This window comes from Artibeus jamaicensis, unplaced genomic scaffold (genome assembly GCF_021234435.1).
Source record: "Artibeus jamaicensis isolate MK-2021 breed Jamaican fruit bat unplaced genomic scaffold, CSHL_Jam_final contig_465, whole genome shotgun sequence".
NCBI classification, from domain to species: Eukaryota; Metazoa; Chordata; class Mammalia; order Chiroptera; family Phyllostomidae; genus Artibeus; species Artibeus jamaicensis.
Window position 1 is genome coordinate 3,855,231 of NW_026521843.1, and position 21,638 is coordinate 3,876,868.

Here is a 21,638-nt window from a genome sequence, read left to right on the forward strand (position 1 = left end):
GAGCGCACGATCAGTGTCCAGAGAGCTTCGTGGAAAACGTGGAGGCACCACCGGAAAGCAGCCCGCGCACTGCGGCCACCACTCTGTCTCCCTCCGCAGGCGTCCGTGGAGATCCCCGGGCTGCAGCTCAGCAACCAGGACTACTTCCCTTACGTCTACTTCCACATCGACCTCAGCCTTCTGGACTAGGCCCGGCGGCCCCGCGGGGCTTTCGCACTCCCAGGGATGAGACGAAGGCAGACAGCCTCTCCCTCAGCCGGAGCGGCTCACGTGTCCTCCAGAATTTAGATTTTCAGAGAAAGTGCTCACAGCAGTTAGTTCCAGTTGTATTTATTTTTTGTAAGTTACAATAAAGAAATGCTCAGTCCTTTCAACCAGCTCTTGACTCGTATTCTAACATACTGCAAAACTTCATTTTTCTGAATGTTTCACCTCAGTGGGGACAGCCCCCAAATTGGTTGCCTGCTGCCGTGTGCCTTGTTGTCACGGACCCTCTGTGAGGACTCGGTGACATGAAACCCTTGAGAGCACAGTTGAGCCAGCTGTGTCCCCAAACAGCCACTGGAGCTGGGCCACAGATGGCGCTGGGCACAGAACGCAGCTCGGGGGGCCATCCCACGTCCCCGAGGCAGCCTGGCCAGGCAGGACACACACCACCTGTGTTGGAGCTGCACCCAGATGGTGCCGGCGAACCACAGGTGTTTAGAAAGGAAAGACATCAGGGCCAGACATTCATGTTAATTTACTGGCTACACAGCAGACTCAGAATCTATGATGTGGACACTAATTTCATACATTTGTTGGCATTGTCCAAAATATTATTTTATTCTTTAATGGAAAAAGCCATTAATATTCAAATGAAAGAATCACATTAAAAAACTTACATAAGAAACAGCCTCCAAGAACACCCAGCAGCAGTCAGAGGGAGGGAGAAGTGTTTCAACAGCCCATCAGTTTTCTTCAAAATATTACTTGACAGAGTACAACCCAATTCACCGGCTACAATTCATAGAATTTTTCATTGTTTTCTTGAGATGCAAAAGTTCACTGTTGCAGTGTTTTCAAGTGACCAATCAAGTGCTACTTCTTGGTTAACATGGCCACTGGCAGACGCACCTGTGCGTACAAAACGTTCCTTCACTGCTGGGAAAATCTGCTCCCAAGAAAAGGAGACCGAGGGTCTCTGTGAGCCCCTCACAACTCATCTTTCTCTAAGTCGTCCAGCTCCACGTCACTGAGGTCAATGTCGTCTTCCACGGGAAGCTGTAGAACAGAAAGCCACCGTCAGCCCTGCAGGTTGGTCACAGATACAGACAGGTGACCCCAAACCATGATTTTCCTGGCAGCCATTTCACTCGCCCTCCCGAGGAGGGCGGGGCAGAAGGGCACGGGCGCACAGGCCCACTGCAAAGCTGTGGCTGCACCTCTCTGGGAGGCAAAGCGAATGAATCCAGGGGTGCACGCTCGCTCTGGGCGATCGCCAGGAAAGCGACCTCATCACCGACATTTGTCTTGGTTGCCTCTGTTAAGTACAAATGCCGCACGGTACTTACTGATAGGGCTTGGTCTACAAGTGGCAAAGGTGCCCAGGGTCAGGAAGGTAGAGGGCAGGGGAAGAGGAGGCCGGCCCGAGTCGCTGTGCCAGGACTCACCTCGCCGTCCTTGCCGTCCCAGGGCTCTCTGGTGCTGATGGTGGGGAAGGCCCCACCCCCCACAGGTGCGGTGGATCCTCGCCCGAAAGACAGCTCCCTTGGGGGACAGAGCAGAACAAGCACAGGTGTTACGGGGCTGCTGGGCAGAAGCAGCAGCAACCCGGGAGAGAATGACGCGCCCGTCGCGTTTACGAAGAGGCACTTCCCACAGTCATTCCTGGGAAACACCTCGTAAACGGTGTTATCTTCTCAATCAGGGACAACAGTACCAACCAGGCATGAAATTCCTAAGGCCTCAGCAGCAGATAAAGCCAGTTGCTAACAAACATTTAAAAAATGTATTGTTGCTAAAATGCAAAATAATGTAAAAGCTATCAAAGTTGAGAGTTTAAGAGCCCAGACAGGCTTTGGAAAGGTGGTGTTGTCAACCTAGAACTCTGTCCCTCTCCTCTGAATTATTCTAACGGGGAGCAGACGCCCTGCCGAGCGCCAGAGCCACAGCCTCTTGCTGATCCGGGGACGAGGTGGCACTTCTGTCACATCCCAGCTTCAGGGCAGATGAGAGCTCCACCGTGAAGAGCAGGTCAGGTCCTGCCTTGGGCAGGCGCAGACAGGAAACATTTCCCTGGAAAGACCCAGGGGCAGTCGCAGGCCCGAGGACTGGCTTCTTTAAAGGGGCCCCCACATCGTCTCTGGCGACGGGGGTCTGGAATAGGGTGAAGGGGGAAACCCAAGCAGGGCGCTGTGTCCGTGTGTCCGACAGCAGCTACCCGCATGCGGCGGGACAGCTGGCAGCCACCCCCGCACTGCCTGCAGCACACACCGATGGCTCTGGAACAGGGCTGGTTTTTGCCCCCAGAGGACACCTGGCAAAGTCTGGAAACATTTTTAACTGTCACAGTTAAAAATGAGTGTGCGGGACCAGCACCTGGGGGTCAAGGGCCAGAGATGCTACCGAACATCCTACAATGCGGAGCACGAAGAACGATCTAGTCCAAAAGGTCAAGAGCCAAGGTGGAAACACCTTGGTGCAGGTGCACCGCAGTCAGAAAGCAGGACGCAGCTGCTTTGCACCCATTCACGACCGTCCCCCGCACTGTTACTAGTGCAGTGGGGACAGGTGCTGACCGCCAGATGGACAGACGGGCAGAATAAAGAGGGGTTCAGCACAGAAAGCCAGATCTGCGTCTCACTCAGTCTGTCTAAAATCCATGCTAATAATAACAAAAACAAAATAAGACCTCGAGCTGGAACGACTCAATCTACTAGAAGGGGCACAGGCCAAGCCATCCAAGCTCTGGCCCCTGTGGGAAACACATGGCCCTGCGAACAGTGAAAAGAAAGCCGGGGGCTCTCCATCTTACTGGGCAGGCTATTTGCTACGTCTGGACAGCAGCAGCGAGCCCCCTACTTAATGTCGGAAGTGAGCGCAAACAGAGAGACGAGGGAAGATGCCAAACCTCCCTCACAGAGGAGCAAAGCTCCACGGGAACAGTGCCTTCAGGCAGAGTTCCAGCGCCCACCAAGTTTTCCCTCCCTTCTGCCACCGTCTTTGGGTGGAGGGAACCTGCTCTCAAACTGGACGGCCATGAACGTGCATAAAACTCAGGTCCTTCCGTCCCTTCTGGGTGCATGGTGCACTGTTAGACACCTGTGTTTTCTGGCTGCTACTCCAAGAGGAACACAGCGTGGCATCTTCAAGGAAAGATGCAGGGATCGCTGACGTGCTGGGTTGACCACTGCTACACCTATAAACTGTTAAAACTTCTCTCCGGGTTGTCCGGCCAGCCACATGGACGATGACGGCTCCTTCTCACCAGCTCTGCAACTGCCAGACCGCGGCAGGGCTGGGCGACGCGGCCCCAGCTCCCTGCCTGCCCAGCAGCCTGCTCACGGGTGAGGCACTCTGCACACACGTGGGCTCCTTAGGAGGAGAGACTCGCGTGGAGGCAGAAGCAGGCGCACTGCCCCGTACTCACTACCACACACTTTCCTCCCCCGGGAACCAGGTGGATCCTGAGGTTCTCTGCCACCTCCGAGACAGGACGTTTGAGAACCAAGGCACTGTCTCAAGTCCACGACGTGCTCTTGTTCCCTGTACCTTTCCCATGAAGCATTTACCTTCTCTGTACTCAAACGGGAAGAGGAAACTGGCTGAGAGTAAACGTGAGTAAAATTAAAGCTGGGGTCAGACGCTATACTTCCCAGTGAGGGCAAAGGTGCACCCTCACCGTCACCTACTCGCTACTCTCACACGCCTTCCGCATGTCTCTGTCATTGGAATCAGCGGCTGGAAAAGGACGAAGGACATTTTATAACTGTCTTCCTGTCAGTGTGCTACGTCCTGTTCAACAGGAAGCTTCCCGAGGGCAGGGAAGTCCTTCCTAATTGACACTGTTCCAGAGACAAGAAGTCAACCATCTGTTCATGAAATATTCACCAAGAGCTTATTACCAGCCAGGCTCTAGGGCAGGAGGTAGAGAGAAGACTCTGTGTACCAGAAAGTCGCCCCGTCAGTTATGCAGAGGAAGCCTCCATCAAGTAACCGCACCCCCGAGAGACAGCACAGGGTCAGCGCCTCCAGCCTGCCTTAAAGACGCTGCCGTTGGTTTCAGGAGGAGCTGAACCGCAAGGCAGCGTAGGGAGCTGCATAAACTGGTCTGAGTTTGAGAACCTATCATGTTGTTTCCCATCGCTGGAGTCACTTAAGTAGGGACACCCATTTTCTAATAACTACACTCTAAAGCCAATGCCCAGAAAGCAAAACCCTATCACCTGAGGTCAAGGGTACTGAGCATCTTCGGGTGGGAAAGGGGAGGACTGGGCTGCTTCTCGCCCACGAGGAGCTTTATGAGAATCTGGAAGAGCCCGATGTCCACCGAATAGAATGGCAAGTGACCTGAGAACAGGAAAGTATTAGCATTGTTCACTACTGTAGAATATTTCCGTGAAAAGAAAACAGAGCACCGCATGATGTAAAAGCTCCAAATTTATAAACATCTAATTCTCCAGAATGTTAAATGCACAGTAATTCCTTTTATTACCTGGTCTATATAAGCCTAGTTCCGAACCACAACCCACAGCAGAACCAAACAAAACAGCGAAACAATTACCTGAGAAACTCGTTAATGCCCTGCTCACTGAAGGACCCTTTGAGAAGAGCGAACTTCATCTTGCGCGCGTTAATGGCCGCCATGGCAGGGTAGCCAAACCCTCCGATGCCCAGAGCGCTCTCCAGCTCCGACTGGGCTCCAGCCTCTGTCCACAGCCACCTGGAAAAGCAGAGCGGCGTTCAGGACAAAGATCACTTTCAAACTAGTTAGAATCTAATTGGCAGATCTTAAAGAATAAAAGACTACACTTCCCACTTTCTATGGAATGAAATGGGTGTGGAAATAAGTAAAAAGGTAGGCGTGCCCTACCTTTTTCTAGATGTGCTCTTCTGTGGCACAGTTCCTCTCCGTTCCCTAAACCCTAACTCCAGGAGTCCCCTCGAAATGGCCTGGTCTGCCTGTAGGGCAGTTTCCCCAGCCCAGTCTCCAGAACACTGTCCACTGACCTCACGTTTTTGGTATCAGTATCATTTAGGTTATTATGTACGGTCTTTAAAAAGTGCAATAATGTCTTTTTAAAGTTATAGCCATGTCGTCCTTATTCAATACATATAAAAATGCTCAATTAAAGGTAAACTGCCAACATCTGGCAGTCACTCAGGAGAGGGCTAAGAACCAGCTCCACCTCCATTTCTTTATCTGTGCATCAAGGCCGTACTAGAATCTCGCTGCATTACTAATGAACTTCCTGCTTGCTGGCCTGGGGCCCCAGCAGCCACTTAGACTACAGTCCCTATGGAAAGAGGTGTGCTGCGGTAAAGGTAGGTGCCGTACACACAACAGACCTGCGTTACTTCTTTTCCTCCGAAGTGATACAAACACAGGAATGTGTCCCGCAGGACACAGAGGAAACCGGACCCTTTCAAGAAGCACTGAACTTCCTCCCCAGCTGACACAGAGACAGAGTTCAGTAACTCACCCCCACATTTTCTTCTTGTACTTGTCTGCCAACTTCAGAAGAACTTCCAAATAAGAATTTCTGCCTGCAGCTCCTGATGGAAACACAAAATTTCAGAGATGAAAACGGCGGAGTCTGCGGCGCTGATGGACGGGCAGCACGGAGCAGGAAGGAAAGGAGCGCCTGCCCCGCTTACCAGTGTCGAGAATGTGGGGCAGGACGGCCACGACACACAGCTGGTGATCCTCACACGTCTTCTTGGCGACGTCCTCGCTGACGATCTGTGGGGCCGGGAAGACAAGGCATGGAGGACAGCTACTGACACCGCCACTTGCCTTACAGAGCAAAGCAAGGGACTGAGAGAAGACACCTCCCAAATGGCACTTCCTGGTCCGCATTCCAGAAGCACCGGCAAAGCTGCTCTGCAGAGTCCCGCCCATTACCTACTGGTAGGCCGCCCACCTGCGGTGGTGACCAGGCAGGTGCACTGACGGTCTCTGGACTCAACGCCGGGCACAGCTCGGCTCTGACATGTAGCTTTGAGTGGGCAGATAGACGTATTCACGCACATCATGTGTTTATATGAACCCGAGGCTCACTGTGCCTCAGTTTCCTCATATACAGAGTGGAGATTAAAAGTAGCATTAACTCTAAGTGTTCACGTGAGGATGAGTGAGAACAATCTACGCAGAAACCCCAGAACAGAGCCTGTTACGTGGTTGGGTGCTAAGTAAATGCCAGCTGCTACTCTGAGAACGAAAAAGGAGAGACCCACTCTACCTTTAAGAAGCTCAGGTTCCCTTTTTCTCACGGTGCAATTATTTCAGTGCTAAAGTTATGAAAAGCAGCAATTAATCGGACAGGTCTGTCCCCTTGAAAGTACAGGAACACTTTTAAGAACATTTTAAAGGAGCAGGAAAAGAGCTTAATTTGAAAAGGCAGAGCGTGTCCTCAAGGCTTGGACACCCCCACTGTCAGACGGGACAGGCCGACCCGGCGCCGCCGAGCCAGCGCCTCACCTCCAGCAGCTCCGGAGGAGGGGCGTTATCGGAAAACAGGTCGAGGGCCCGGGAGACGATGTCAGACCTCGTCCGCCCTCCATCGTAGTCCACAGGAGACTCGCCTTTCTGAAATATCTTGATTGTAGGGAATCCCCTAATCTATGAAAAATCAAATTCACATTTGGTAAGAAGTAAGGAAACCTTTATGGTGTTTCCCAATCCCCCTTCGAGGTAACTTAATGGAACGAATGTCCAAGGGATGAGGCCCAGATCTGCCAGGTGGAGGTTTAATGACCCAACTGACAGGTGCAGCCACAATCAGAGTGTGGTCTGATTCAAACCCTGGACCACACTCAATGTATCTGCTCTAGAACAAAAGGCTGGCTTCAGAAGCCCCATGAGCAACCTGCAAAAGCTTGGGAAATCTAAAGGCTCATATCAAGCACATAATAAATAGTGAAACACTGGGGCAAAACCCCAATAACAGTCCCGAACTCCAGACTTCTTAGTCGTAACAACACAGCGACTCCGCAGGCTCGACACCCTGCCCCCAACTCCGAGGGCAGCCTGGCGCACTGGAAGGAGCAGCAGCGAAACCCGGGCATTTCACAAGGAACAGCCCCAGAGACGGACTCACCCCGTAGCGGCCGGCCAGCACCTGGTTGACCGTGGCGTCCACGGCCGCCAGTTTCACTTTTCCTTTCGTTTGCTCTTTGACCTCGGTAGCGGCAGCGGCCCACTCTGGCTCTAGGCTGCAAAAAAAAAAAAATCTTAACTCTCCACACAGATACTTTCACTGACGTGTGTGGTTCTGCTCAGCCCAGCTGTGTCACCCTTGGAAAACGTGTCCAGTGTGGCTCTGAGAGACAGGACGCCGCCTTCCAGGTGTGCTTCCCAGTCCCTCCTTTGTCACTCCCCTGCAACCTGGACGTTCGCTCCCTGTTTGTTAATCTTTGAGAGCATGAGAGAGGACCCGCTTGGCATTAATGCCAATGTTCACCACTTGTTTAGAGTCGGAGACTCTTGGGAGGAGACGCTGGTCCATCTGTGACCTGGCTCAGCTCTTTCAAAGGGCACCGCACATACTCACTCGGTTGGCAGGTCTAAAAGGTGCCAACCGAGCCCCTGGCCAGACAGACAGACAGCACTGGCGGCTGCACAGGCAGGCAGTGGGGTGGTCAAACGGGCGGGGAGGGTCGAAAGGGAAGACGCAGACAGAAAACCCCGGAGACAGGAGACAGCGAGAGCGAGGCGGCCCGAAAGCCCAGGACTCACTTTTTGCAGTGTCCGCACCAAGGAGCGTAGAACTCGACCATCCACACGTCTTCACTGTCCAGAACATTCTTATCAAAGTCGTCGTCGGTCAGCTCAATCACGTCTTTCTTACCTGAACTTTCACTTCTGCCCTGTCAGAGGGACATCACACAGCACGCTGCAGCGTGGCCACAGCACAGGACCCTATTGTCAATGCTCCCGCCACAGACACTGCCTCTAGGAGTCAACAAAGTTTCTGAGTGTTCAAGTGAAAACTGCTTTACTCAAATTAGGGACACTGTGTAATACTATTATTTCATTTTTGCTTGAACACTTTCAAGCAATTACCAGCACATTCAGTATAACACATAACACGTGTCTGAATTCTGCCACTTGCTATTTTTCTTGAGAGAGACTTCAGCACGGCTCCAAGAGTCATGCTGATAACCGGCTCTGATTCGGACCCAAGTACAGCTGCTGGCTACCCCAGGGGGCTACACATCACTGCCCTTCCTGCCTTTTCACAAGGTCTCCACCATTCGAGAAGGCGAACAATGACATCCAGTCCTCTCCTTTCTTCAAATACTTCCCTTCAACCCTTGGCTCCGTGGCCTGGGCCCACAGGCGTGGAGCTCGGGGAAGCGACTGCGCTCATTAAATGTCTACACTGGAAGTAAAAGGCAAGAACACAGAACCTCTGGATGTGCTCCCAGCCCACACAAAGAAGCTAGCTCTCCTGGTCCCCTACAAGAGCAGAGGGCCTTCTCATCTGTATTTATCAGTAAAGACCCCCTGTCTCTTCACAAGCTCATAAGCACAGGTCATGGGAAATGTCACATTTCACAGATGAGCATCTGAAGCACCCACCCACGGATCAGGAAGTTCTTTTTCATCTTCGCTATGCATTTACGTAGAACTGTCCTTGGATTTTGGGCCTGCGGCAGCAGATACAGGCCAAGAGGTTACCCAAATTTTGCCTGTTTGCCCAGTCAATCTGGAGGACAGCTGGCTCCCCTCCCCCCACTATATAACGACGTGACAGAGTGGCCTGGAGCTGTCCCCTCTGCAGCCCACACTCTTCCACTGCAGCCCTGGCCGAGGTGGCCTCTCTGGAGGCTGGGTCTTGGCCTGAAGTTTGGCAAGATGTCCTCGGCCTGACCAGCTATGGTGTCGTTGGCTCTGAGGAGGCTGAACATGTGCACTGGATGTCTGATTCCCTTCAGACCCAACGTCCCATTATCGTTCAATTGTAAGTTTACTGATTTATAATTTAACAAACCTCACAAACAAACCTACCTTCTACAAGGGGTCTATCTCAGGCTTCAGAATCGTCACACACCATAAACAGACACGATAAAGCCTCACCTGTTTTCCAGAACTGTATCCGCCACCCTTTCCGCCCAGGCGGTCCTTGACGAGCTGGCGCACGGCGCTGAGAGCAGCGTCTACGATGGCCTCGGCAGTTCTGCCACCTGCAGGCAGACAGGGGCCTGAGCACACAGCGGCAGGCGGGCTGCACGCCTCTCTGCACCCAGGCGCTGCAGCTGGGACTCAATGACGATGACGACAGCCTTTGGGAGTCTGCCAGAGCCTGGGTGCTCGACAGCCAGGGGCTGTGAACGGGCTCAGAACTGTGAGGGCAGCACTATATGCCAGGAGGCGAATTTCAGAGTTCTAACGCAAACTCTAATGTTCAGAAAGTCGCAACTTTCTTTTCTAAAAAACGACTTTTCTAATCAAACTCCCAAGGAAGAGATGAAACCTGAGACCACCTCAGACACGGCCTAAGAAAACCCAGTACAGCACCACGCAGAGCGAGTTCCACCTCGCTGGTACTGCGACCCCGGCGGGACCCCCAGTGCCGCAGCCTGGACAGAAGGGCAGTGAGGAGCCCCAAACAGGTCCTTCCCACCAGGCTTTACTTGGAAATAGTCCAAGTCAAGAAACAGACAAGCACAAAAGGCAAAGAGGCCCTGGCTGGTGTGGCTCGGTGGACTGAGTGCTGGCCCACAAACAGAGGGGTTGCCACTTTGATTCCCAGTCTGGGCACATGCCTGGGCTGTGGGCCAGGTCCCCGGTGGAGGGCGCATGGGGGGCAACCACATACTGATGTTTCCCTCTTCCCCTCTCTCTAAAAAGTAAATAAATAAATAAAAGCCAGAGAGGACTTTCTTACTCTAGACCAAGGGTTGGCAAATTCTTCCTTTATTTACAAGAATGGGCAGCAAGAGAAATGCAACCCTACTCTCAACATTCGATTTTTGTAAATTAGCAAAACAAATTATTATTCTGAAGCAGAGAAGCAGATGTTTATTCAGAAAAAATGAAACTCATCATTTATCAAACTTCAGGGCTGGGAGCCCAGAGGAAAGGATGCAAGGTTTCCCAGTACTTTGAACCCAGCTTGGCGACATACCAACTACACTGTATTCACCAAGTCACAGGGTTCATGTGAGCCTTCCAGTGGCAATGTAGGTTTCACAAGCCCATTTCACACCAAAGAAGCAGGTCCAGAGTTAAGTATTCTAATTGGGTTGGCCAAAAAGTCCATTTGGTTTTCTCCATAAAACAAAGACCTATTTTTCATTTTCACCAATAACTTTACTGATTTAGATATTCTGAGTATGTCGCTTGCTATTGGCTTCTACTGGGGAGAGGCTGGGGCGCTGCTGAACATCTTCCAGTGCATAGGACAGCCCCACGGCAGAGAGTTGTTTGGCCAGAATGTCACAGTACCAAGAAATGTCACAAACCACTTCTGCCACATTCGATCAGTCACAGTATCTTCTCCACGCACTGCACAAATCTTTTGCATTTCAGTTGCATGTTTACCTTCCTTGAAATAATAATACATAATATACTGAAAATATCGTGTATCTTCTTCCATCTTCAATATTAAAATGACTGCACAAAAATTCACCAATTCTGCTTAGTTTTTTTTTAATGCAGGCTGATATGACAGCTGTCACAATACAATCTAACAAAATTGTTTCAAATGAAGTTAAAGACAACTAAACACTACTAGAGCCACCATACGGAAAAGCCAGAAGGACTTTTCGACCAGCCCAACATTTAGCTGTGAAGCCGCAGCGTGGTGAGGCCCCAGCGCGGCTCTCACTCTCCAGATTCTGCGCTCCCCCCGAGCTCCCCCTTCGGAGAACGTTTTGTCAGCTGGGCCACCAAGCACGGGCGATACAATAACACTGTTTTTCCGGCATGCTGATTCTGCAACGCCCCCCCTCTGCAAACTTGTTTTTCTCACATAAAGCAAATCTGAAGATGTTTGACTTATGAAGTTGCCACTTATTTATATGTCCAAAGTACTGAATCTTAAAAAAAATATTTATCAAGTGAGCTTTAAACTTTAAATACCTTATGCCCAAAACTTTTTATTATGACCATGAACACGGCTCAACCTAGCAATGCTGATTATCTTAAATACGATAACCTGCTTGGGACATCTTACATAAAACAATAGGACTATTCTATAAAAGAACACATGGGGTAACTAAAGTAACATTCAGCTTCCAGAGTCTGGAGCCAGAATCCTCTCTCCGGCTGCCTCAGTGACCAGGAGCAGTTCCTCCTGAGGCCCTTATCTACGAACCGGGCAGACCGCGCAGCCCTCAGCAACAGCTCGGGGGCCTGAGCAGCAGCTTTAACACCGAGTTCACAGCGTCCACAGCGGCACCGCGGGCAGTTTGCAAGGGCTTTCCCATCACGGGCCCTCTTCGGGCCGCTGTGCTAGACCCTTTCCCCACTGCAGAGGGAAGATCACAGCAAGAGAACATTGGTAAATCTTCACTCAATATTAAGTGACTATAAAATACTAAACAGCTAGTAAATTTTAAAAAATTGTGATGAGAAAGACAAGAGGGAAGCACAGAACACCATTACTCCATCGTCGCAGAGCTGCAGGGCAGGGCACTCCAGCCAGGGCAGCCGCCAGCAAGTCCTTACCCTGATAATCTTCTGGCCTGTTTTTGTTGGAGCCGAAAATCTTGATGGTAGGGAATCCCTGCACCCCATACTGCCCTCCAAGGGACTGGTGTTTGTCTGCGTCAACGGCGCCCACTTTCACGACACCCTGCGGAGAGAGACGTGAGAGAAATGCCTGTTTCAACCTGAGAGGATTCCACAAGAACCTTCATCTGATTCGCGTCAACTCAGAGACAAGAGAACAAAGGGCAGGGGTACATTTACACCCAGAATGAGTTGGGGCTTTAGTCTGGGAAGCCATTCCCAAGTGGAATGATGGGTAAAACACAGATTAGCCCAAGGAATGGAATTAGCACAAATAGACAACACAAAAATTAAAATGTACATTACACCTTTGTTTCCTACATGATTCTATCACTAAAACAAGAATCTTGAGCTTTAAAATTGCAAATTAGCTTCTTATACATGAAGTCATTTGCATAATTCAAAACATACACAGGTACATGTAGACACTTCAGAAACTTACTTTTAACGCAGTTGCTACTTTCTTCCATTCTGGAGTCAACCTTTGGCAGTGGCCACACCTTTCAGAGAAAAACATAACACAATAGTTAAAGCCGTCCATCCCTGATTCAAAAATCACCCGCCAAGTCTGCTGAGTGACGGCCACAGGGACGGGGCTGTGACGAGTACAAGCACCCGTGGAACAGGAACCTGAGGGAGCTTGGTCTTCTACGACTTTGCTGCGATTCCTTCCCATCTTGTAACTTTACAGCGTTTCCAAACTGCTGCTCAATCCAATTATGTTCAAGTCGTTTAAACAAACTCCATCACTCCTAACTGGACACCGGGGCCGGAACTTCAGTGCGCATCCGGTCAAGTGTCCCTCAGCGTGCGGCTCGAGCTGCACGATGAGGCAAAGTGCGGTTTCCTGGGCCCAAGAAACCCAAGATCCTAGGAAAAGAGGTTTGGGAACCTGCATGTTCATAAATTCTGCTCCAGAAGGCGGGGAGCCGGCTGTGAGACCTGCCGCTGGGCCCCATCTGAACTGTGCGGTAAAGCAGGACTACAGACGCACGTGCAATTCATTTTAATGTTTTGATTAGGTTAGTATTTTAGGTTTTCTTTGTGATCCTATATGCTTCACCTTCACCAACTTGCCAAAGTACAAGCACAAAAAGAGGCTGAAGGTGTCTGCTCCAACAAAACAGTCCTGCACCCTGACCACTGGGAAGCGAACCCTGCCCGGGGGGCGGCAACAACTGGCCCTGGATCCGGGTCCTGCTTCCTGACCGTGCCGCCTGGCTTCGCTCAGGAGTGAAGCATGTTCTTATACACGCTAGTTCCCAGAAACCAAGTAAATTACTCATGCCAATAAACAATAACTATGTGTTCATTTACTAACACCAACGAACTAGCCCATATAAAATTCACACTTGGATTTAACAGCCAAAAAAACAAATAGGAGCTTTTAAAAAAATAATAAAGGCATTAAGATTAACATTATTCATGATGTGGCAGCATCAACTTTCAAAACAGAGGGTTTTGCTTTCATTTGCTACCCTGATGAACATTAAGTAAAATATTTCATGAGGACTGGTATTACGTTTCTAAAACTCAGTTCCATGGTCCTCCAAAGGAAAAACTGAAGCAATAAAGTCAGGTATACTAAAATACTAAAATCTCAGGTAAGAATGTGGCTGACCACCCCAGGTGAGCTTTGAAGGCACATTTCACATCAGAAAGGACCCCTCTGGGTCTCACGCAGATCAGCCCACAGTCCACCTGCGCACACGCTAGCTGGAGCTCGGGTCTGCTCCCGGACACCGTCGCCAGCTCCTTTACAGCACTGACCACGGTCTCGTGTGCATGTTGCACCATTTCCACTGACCTATCTCTAAACTTCTATTTGTTGGGTTTTTGTTTTGTTTTCATTAAACGTTTCAACTACACTCTGTGTTCTGACTATATATAACTGTACACTATTAATTTCAATAGTTTAAGTACATCTTTACCCCACAAGGGTTTTTTTCCAACAATAAATTTAAGGCGAGGGAAGAACTATTAAATCAAACCAAATTTTTTAATCACGAATCTCTGGAAGCAACCCTCTTCGATAAACAGAAGGGTGCCGGTCACCAGCTCTTCCCTGTTCTCTGCCCCACGTTCTCCCTTCATAAATCAGTTCCCGGTCCATCTCCCTGCTACTTACCCCTCACAGGGATAAATCGTCTTCAAGTTGTAAGGGTTTTTTCTCTCTTTCTTCTGTCCTGCGAAAATTAGCTCCCTCACCCACTATTTTTCACTTGACTCAATCTCCATGGCCCTTAACACACACTTTGCGGAGTCTCCCACTTCCCTCTACTTCTTAAGTAGGTAAAGTAGGTGGCAGAATAAAATCACACTTTATATAGTATTTTTCCTTGTAAAGTAGGATAAACGACTGACAATATTTTATAATACTTACCATGGTGCAAAGAATTCTACGAGCCACAAACTATCACTCTGAATAACTTCGTGGTTGAAATTTGATGGGGTTAATTCGATGACATCATCACTAGAGGAATACAGACCCTTCGCTGTCAGGAAGAAGGTGCAGCTCACCAGACCTGGAGAGACCAAGGGCAGACCATTAACGGCAGGGCTCATGCTGACAGGAAACCCCAGCAACCAGAGTCTTCTTCAACTGATGGAGGCACCCCCCCCCCACCCCGGCCAACCTGTGCAGGAACAGGGCTTGGGGCAGGCCCCTCCCAACGCTGTGCTGGTGCCTCTGCCCCCCCGTCACCCTGGGAGCCCCTGGCATTTTACTCCCTCGGGTGCAGTGCCGAGCGAGAAGGGAGCTGCACTGGAAGAAGGTTTACGTGTTGTTGCCAATGCCTCCACGCTCTGTGGCCGCCCTGTGCGGTGGGACTCCTGCTGCCTCAGGTGGGCGAGGACACTGGGAAGTTGGGAGGCTACGTCCAGCTACTACCCGAGTAATCCGCACAGTATTTATTTCTTACATTCCTCAACTGCAGTATTAGCACGCCATCTTTATTAAAGCATTTTGGGTTGTATTATATTTATTGGGGTGACACTGGTTAACACAATTATACAGGTTTCAGATACACAATTGTGTAACAATCAAAGCTTTTTTTTTGTAGGGAGAAATATCTGTTTCTCCTACTAGACTGGGACTCTCTCAAGAACTCCTAAGTCTTTTGAATGGCAACACACCATCAAAATTTCACCTCCTCCTTTAAGATTTATATGTAATTTCATGTTTTCTAGTCACATTGTTTTATATCTCCAGAACAATGTTGAATAATGGAATGTTCTTGACTTCAGCAGAAATATTTTCCCATTTTCATGGTGCTGCCTTTTGGGTTGAAACAGGCAAACTGTATGTCATTAAAGAAATTTCTATCACTGTCCTTTCAGCATCTATGAGATGCTCACACTCCGTCCCTCAATCTGCTGACACAAGGAATTCAAAAGGAGACTGACCTATCCCCAAGGCAGGGTGTGCGCCTGCGCCACCGCAGTCACATCTTCCTGTGCTCACCTCGTAGTCGGAGTTGGGAAGATGTCAAACGGAGCTTTTGAATGAGCCAGTGGTAAATTCCTTTTGGAAGGCGTGCACACCAATGTGAATTTTTTTCCAATGTGAATTGTTTTATTGCTAAAAAGTCTACCTAATACTTACACAGTGCCTTCGATTTTCAAACTGTTTTCCACTACATCAGGTCACTTGACTTTCCGCAGCATTACCAACGGGACAGCATCACTAACTACAGGGGGAATGAGACCAGGGGCCCGTCCACACGCCCCTATGCATGTAAGTGGCAGAGCAGCGATATGACTTCTATTCCCAAGTTTTTCCATTAAACTGCGCTGTGTTTTTAGTGCTCAAGATCAGAAGGTTGTGTGCCAGGGGCGTGAATAAACAATCACACTATTCAAGACTACTGCGTCTGAATGACAGAGCCTGCGAATGGAGGAACGTGACACGAAACTGTCGACTCTGCTAATGGTGATGTGATGTGATGTGATGTGATGTGATGTGATGTGATGTGATGTGACGGTGACGGGAAGCCACTAACGGGTCACCTCGGGGGTGGGGGTGCAATCGGATTTGCTTTCTAGAAAGGGTCTGGCTGCAGTGTGGGCAGTGGACCGGAGCTGTCAGGAGGGCAGTGTCACACAAACCAAGGGCAAGGTGGGACGAGCTACAGTAACAACTGCTACTGGGAGCTCAAGCAGGAAGGACTGGCAACTGCACCGGCTCTCACGACAAAGAGGTCACTGGCAGCCGGGGTGGGCCCAAGGAAGCAAGCAGCAGCACTCTGAAGGAGCCTGGAGAACAGGAGGGAGCACGATGGCGAAAACAGTACAGGTGACTGTTGAAATGAGTTTCATTATAAAGAGCAGCAGAGCGCAAGCAAAAGTGGGAGGGACAGAAGGCTGGTTTCATTGTAAAGGTGGGAGTGGACCAAGCACAAAAGGAAGAGGTACGGGCACAGGGAAAAGCTAAAGATAAAGCACAGAGAATCATGAAACAGAATAAAGTGCCCAGAGTCAGGAGGAGGGGAAGGGACCCCCAGTCTGTGATGGATGACCTCCTCCTCCATTTTTCAGAGGATACATTCACTGATACAAGAGAAGGTGCAGGCGGAGGGGGGGGTGCGGGAGAGAAACACTAGTATCTGTTGCCCTTGGTATGTGCCCTGACTCTGGGCCAAAACCCGCAACCTGGGCACGTGCCCTGACACAGAAGCAGACCCACGGCCTTTTGGTTTACAGGATGATGCTCCAACCAACTGAGTCACACCAGCCAGGGCTCCTCTTCCATTTCAAGAGGTGGGAAAGGGTGGATGATGAGGCCAACCTAAGTGGCTCCCTCGGTAACTGTGCTGTCCAGTGTGGTAGCCATTAGCCATCCACGGCTACCCCACACCGAGATACGCTGCAGTGTAAAAAGCACACTGTATTTCAGAAACTCGGTGGGAAGGGAAAAACTATCTCATTAATATTTTTGATATTGATTACATGCTGAAATGGTATTTTATGCAAATGGTATTTTAGATATATTGGGTAAATAAATACATATTAAAATGAACTTCACTCATTTCTTTTCGCCATTGAAATGCAGCTATTAGAAAATTTTAAATTACACAAGTTTACACTGCATTTCTGTTGGACGGTGCTGCCCAACAATCCTCACTGCTGCAGGAAAAGTCAACTAGAACGTGATATATCCAGTGAAGGGAGTAAATTAAGAACCTGAGCACCCTGGCTGGTGTAGCTCAGTGGATTGAGTGCGGGCTGCGAACCAAAGGGTCATCAGTTCGATTCCCAGTCAGGGCACATGCCTGGGTTGTGGGCTAGGTCCCCAGTGGGGGGGCCACGTGAGAGGCAACCACATAGTGATGTTTCTCTCCCTCTCTTTCTCCCTTCATTCCCCTCAAGAAAGAAAGAAAGAAAGAAAGAAAGAAAGAAAGAAAGAAAGAAAGAGAGAGAGAGAGAGAGAGAGAGAAAGAAAGAAAGAGAGAGAGAGAGAAAGAAAGAAAGCAAGAAAGAGAGAAAGAAAGAAAGAAAGAAAGAAAGAAAGAAAGAAAGGAAGAAAGAAAGAAAGAAAGAAAGAAAGGAAGGAAAGAAAGAAAGGAAGGAAAGAAAGAAAGGAAGGAAAGAGAGAGAGAAAGAGAGAAAGAAAGAAAGAGAGAGAGAAAGAAAGAGAGAAAGAGAGAGAGAGAGAGAGAGAGAGAGAGAGAGAGAGAGAGAGAGAGAAAGAGAGAAAGAAAGAAAGAAAGAAAGAAAGAAAGAAAGAAAGAAAAACCCTGAGCAAAAACAGTCTTAATTCTACATAAGCTTAAGAGACAGGCCAGTCCTGGAGAATTCCCTATGGAGATCCACTTCATTTAAAGAAGCTTATCTGGTTTTTTTTTTGGGGGGGGGTATGTGGGTGAAAATGGATACATATTAATACTTGTTCAGTACACTGCGTTCATTGTGAAAATTTCAAAAATGGAAAAGCCAAGGCAAAACCACCCAGTCCCCTCCATTCATATTTGCACTGACATCTCCATGCAACACAGGACTAGAACTTTATTATTACTTTGTGTAAATGGGCCATACATACATGCACACACATACATATATGTATTCCCTTCTGTAATCTCTGCCACTCAAAATAAGTTAAACACAGTCTGTGTAATAATTATGGACTTACTGCCCCATGTAACCATCTCGATGGCTGTCTCCTGACAGAATCTGTTTCCCATTTTTCACTATTCACAGGCCAATGCTGAAAATGCTTACTACTCCCTCCCTGCAATGAATATGATTACTTAAAAAAAATCTTACAGGGGTACTGGGGATATGGCTAACATTTTGATATATTTATCTGTTGAACTATCCTCTAGAAACTGACATCTTAACTAAGAACAACACTTCTATGATGCTATGTGTCAGGTATTATCCTAAATACTTAAAATGCATTAACTAATTTAAGAACTGTATGTGGTATATACTATCACGTTCGTTTTTAGACCAGAAAATGGAAGCAGAGAAAGGTAACTTACCCAAGGCCATATAATTAGAAACAGAACCTGGTTATGTAACCCGATTTTTAACCAGAGGTCTAGAGACTGCAGAAGCCTCATTCCGAGGCGGTTGGGAAGGCCCTCAGGCAGGTGGTGGCAGAGGGTCAGGCTCCTCCCCTCGTCTCCGCCCACCCAGAAAGCTGTAGAGACTGCACTGTCCTCTTCGGGCTCCAGCCCCTAAAGGGATGGTCCCTGACTCTGACCTCAGGAACTTGCTTCCTTTCCATACAGAGATGGTCATGTCTACTGACACTCACTATGACATGAACTTGGGCTACTTTTTCCCTAGTAGGGGTGTTGGACTTTTGTCTTTTTAACTTTTGCCTGGTCCTCACAAGAGCTGTCCCTCTTTATAAGTGGCTATCCAATGGAAATGCCTCAATGCTAAAGCTTCAAGACTGAAACTCCTTAAAAGGGAGTATGACCTAGTAGGTTGAGAAGGATATCAAACATAATTATCTGAAAAACAGATTAAAAGATGTATAAATTCCAACAGTGAAAGTATAACCAGAAAGGACTCCACAAAATCCCTCAAGAAAACAAAACCTCTGGGCCCACTTAAGATGATAAACAGCTAAGTGCTGACCAATATGGTTCTGCTCCTAACGACCCCACCGCTGCTCCACTCCCTGGGAAGGAGCACCCTCGGGGACCCAGGACACCGGCCTCTGGGCGCCCCATGGCTTTGCTGCGATCCCTCCCAGGAGCGGAGGATGCTCTAAATCCACGTCGGTAACATCTCCCAGGAGTGCACGGCCTCAAAGCAGTCATCTCGAAACCAAGGGGGCTCCCCCAAGCGCTGCTTACATTCATTAAAACAACCAGTCAACTGGTGGAACCGCGGCCCCTTTCAGAGCTTGGTCTGAGTTCATTTGTGGGCAACTTTTAAACCGGGACAGCCCCCACCCCCCGCCCCCCGTCTATTCCCTCCGCAGCGACACAGCAAACGTTTCTATCTTGCTTCCTCCCTTCAGACGTGCATTAACTCGTCGCTCCTTCGAACAGCCCGGCGGACTACTAGCCCCGACGGATTGAGGAACTTGCTCTGGGTCACACAGCGGGCAGCGGGGCTGGGTGGGAGTCGACCCTGGGGGTGGGGGTGGGGCATCACCACCACGGCGCTGTGACTGGGACCCAGAGGAGCCCGAGAAGGGCGGGATCCTCAACTTAGCTCACCGTAGTCTTTCAAAGAGACTTACATAATTCAAGAAAGCCTCGGTTCGATTTAGTTTTTAAAAGTTCGGTCACCTTTAAAGTGCGTTTGCATCGTAAGGCCACTTTTCAATGGCACTGTTCCCTTTAGAGAGCGGCTACCAGGCCCGACTTCAGCACTGGGTTTTGATAGTTCAGTTTTTCTTAGAAGTGGGAATTCCATAAACCAAGTGGTGAGGAAAAGAAGCCGTACGAGGAGCACGTGACTCTCCCGTACACAGTCGAGCCCGAGGTCCCTTTTAGGCTGCGCCCCAATACTCACCCTCCCCCAGGTATGAAGTCAGGCAGATCTCAGCGGCTCAAACGCAGCTCCTAGCCCCTGCTCGCGCCCGGCCGCCCCCACCCCCCACCACCAGTAGGTCGGTACCGACGCTCGGACCCAGGCTCGGGGATGTCCCGAGAGGCCCCGAAGTTCGGGCCCAACCTCGGGGCTTCCTTCACCCCGCCACGCTCGTGTACACGGTCCCCCCACGGTGGGCTACGGAAGCCCCCGCAAACGGCAGCCCCAGTCCCCGGGACTCCCCAACCGTCCCCCTGCGGGCTCACGGGCTTCCCAGGCAGCGTCCTCGCGCAGGCCAGGCCCGCGAGCCCCCACCCCAGAGCGGACCCTGCCGAGGCCACGCGCCTGCCGGCTCCCGGGGCCGAGAACCGCCGCGAGGGTTCGGAGTCTTCAAACTACACCCCCAGGACCAGGAGGGCCGCGCCTACCGAGCACCAGGCGAGCCATGCCGAGCGTCCGGGCCGCCGCGCAGTCCTGCCGCCGCCTCAGCTCTGCCTCGCCGCGCCCCCGTCACCCCACGTCCCGCCCTCGGTCCGCGCGAGGCCTGAAGCAAGCAGTGCGCTGAGGGCGGGCCGGAAGGCGCTCGCCAAGCCGTGGCCGCGGCTCATTGGTCCCTGAAGGCTTCTTTCATTCGCATAGCCAATGAGATGTGGCCGGGTAGAGGTTACGGGTTTGGGTTTTTTTAATAAAGGCGGAGCCAGCGGCGGAAGGAGGGACTTGCTGGGGGCGGGACTGTCCAACCTCTCCATTCTCGTTGGCCCTCTCCCCTTGCCAACCACCCCCTTCCACAGGCCTTTGGAGTCCACTATTTGGTTTTTCTTATCTCTTGGTTCCTTATTCTCTCTTTAACCCACGTTGACTCCAAGGAGCCCCTTTCCAACCCTCATTCATCCTTGGCCTCCCCATCCCTTTTCCTCTTTGTCTCCTGGGAGAATAACTTTCTTTGGGCCCTGAGTACATCCAGGACCTTATTAAATTATTAATTTTTCTTGTTCCCGGATTAGTACTCAGTCAAAAAACACTTGCTAACCACGTGCTATATATAACCTGTGTCAACAAGTATTTTGTTGAATTGCCTTAAAAGTTGCCATGTCCTGGGCACAGGACTGTGCAAAGCCTTTCTCAGACAGAACCACGTTCCCTGCAGGACTTAAGCCTCAGTGCTCCTCCCCCGGTTTTCTTCTTCGCCCTGGGTGGGGCCCTCGCAATGCCTTCATATGGTCTGACATCTTGTAAGATTTGCAAAACTGTTTGAAGTATAATAGACCAAGACTAAGGAATCTTTCCACTCTGATTTCCCCTCCTATGTTTGGAGTAGACTTGAGCATTTTGGTTTTTTATTAGTAATAGTTTCATTCTCTCCGCCGCCTAACACATAACATAGCTATGATTCTGGCAAAAGCGTTTATGAGCACAGTGAGGTCCAGGAATGGTAATGACTAGTAGGAAGGCACTAGACCTGAGTCTGGAAGATTTGCTAGACAAGCAGGAGAATGTCTTTCTGGGGGAGAGGGACCCATAGGTGTGAAGAAGGCATAGACAGGTGAACCTACACGGTGAAGAGGAAGCCGCAGCCAGTGCCCGTTTGGGGGTGGTGCTGGGGGCTGTGGGACATGGTGAGACCTTGAGACTGTAGTAAGCAGGCTTGCCTCTGTGGATCCCTGAGTTTTAACTCTCTAAGATCTCTTCGAGTTTACTGATGCTG

The 21,638-nt window shown here is 50.0% G+C and overlaps 2 protein-coding genes across 4 annotated transcripts in view; one reads left to right on the forward strand and one right to left on the reverse strand.

Moving 5' to 3' along the window:
• ATP6V1C2 (ATPase H+ transporting V1 subunit C2) overlaps positions 1–377 on the forward strand; it is a 38,828-nt gene extending 38,451 nt beyond the window's left edge. For all 3 annotated transcript variants that reach the window (XM_037151738.2, XM_037151737.2, XM_037151739.2), the window contains one exon: positions 100–377. In XM_037151738.2, coding sequence (XP_037007633.2) covers positions 100–189 — 90 coding nt within the window. In that variant the 3' untranslated portion in view covers positions 190–377. The remainder of the gene's footprint in view (positions 1–99) is intronic.
• Positions 315–20,469, reverse strand: PDIA6 (protein disulfide isomerase family A member 6). The gene is made up of 13 exons (XM_037151735.2): positions 20,362–20,469; positions 14,325–14,466; positions 12,384–12,441; positions 11,879–12,005; positions 9,284–9,390; positions 7,940–8,070; positions 7,302–7,416; positions 6,683–6,823; positions 5,860–5,944; positions 5,685–5,757; positions 4,766–4,924; positions 1,653–1,749; positions 315–1,263 (listed from the first exon to the last, which is right to left on the reverse strand). The coding sequence occupies exons 1-13, from the start codon at positions 20,378–20,380 to the stop codon at positions 1,195–1,197; spliced, it is 1,323 nt and encodes a 440-aa protein (XP_037007630.2). The 5' UTR covers positions 20,381–20,469; the 3' UTR covers positions 315–1,194.
• Positions 20,470–21,638: the final 1,169 nt, after the last annotated feature.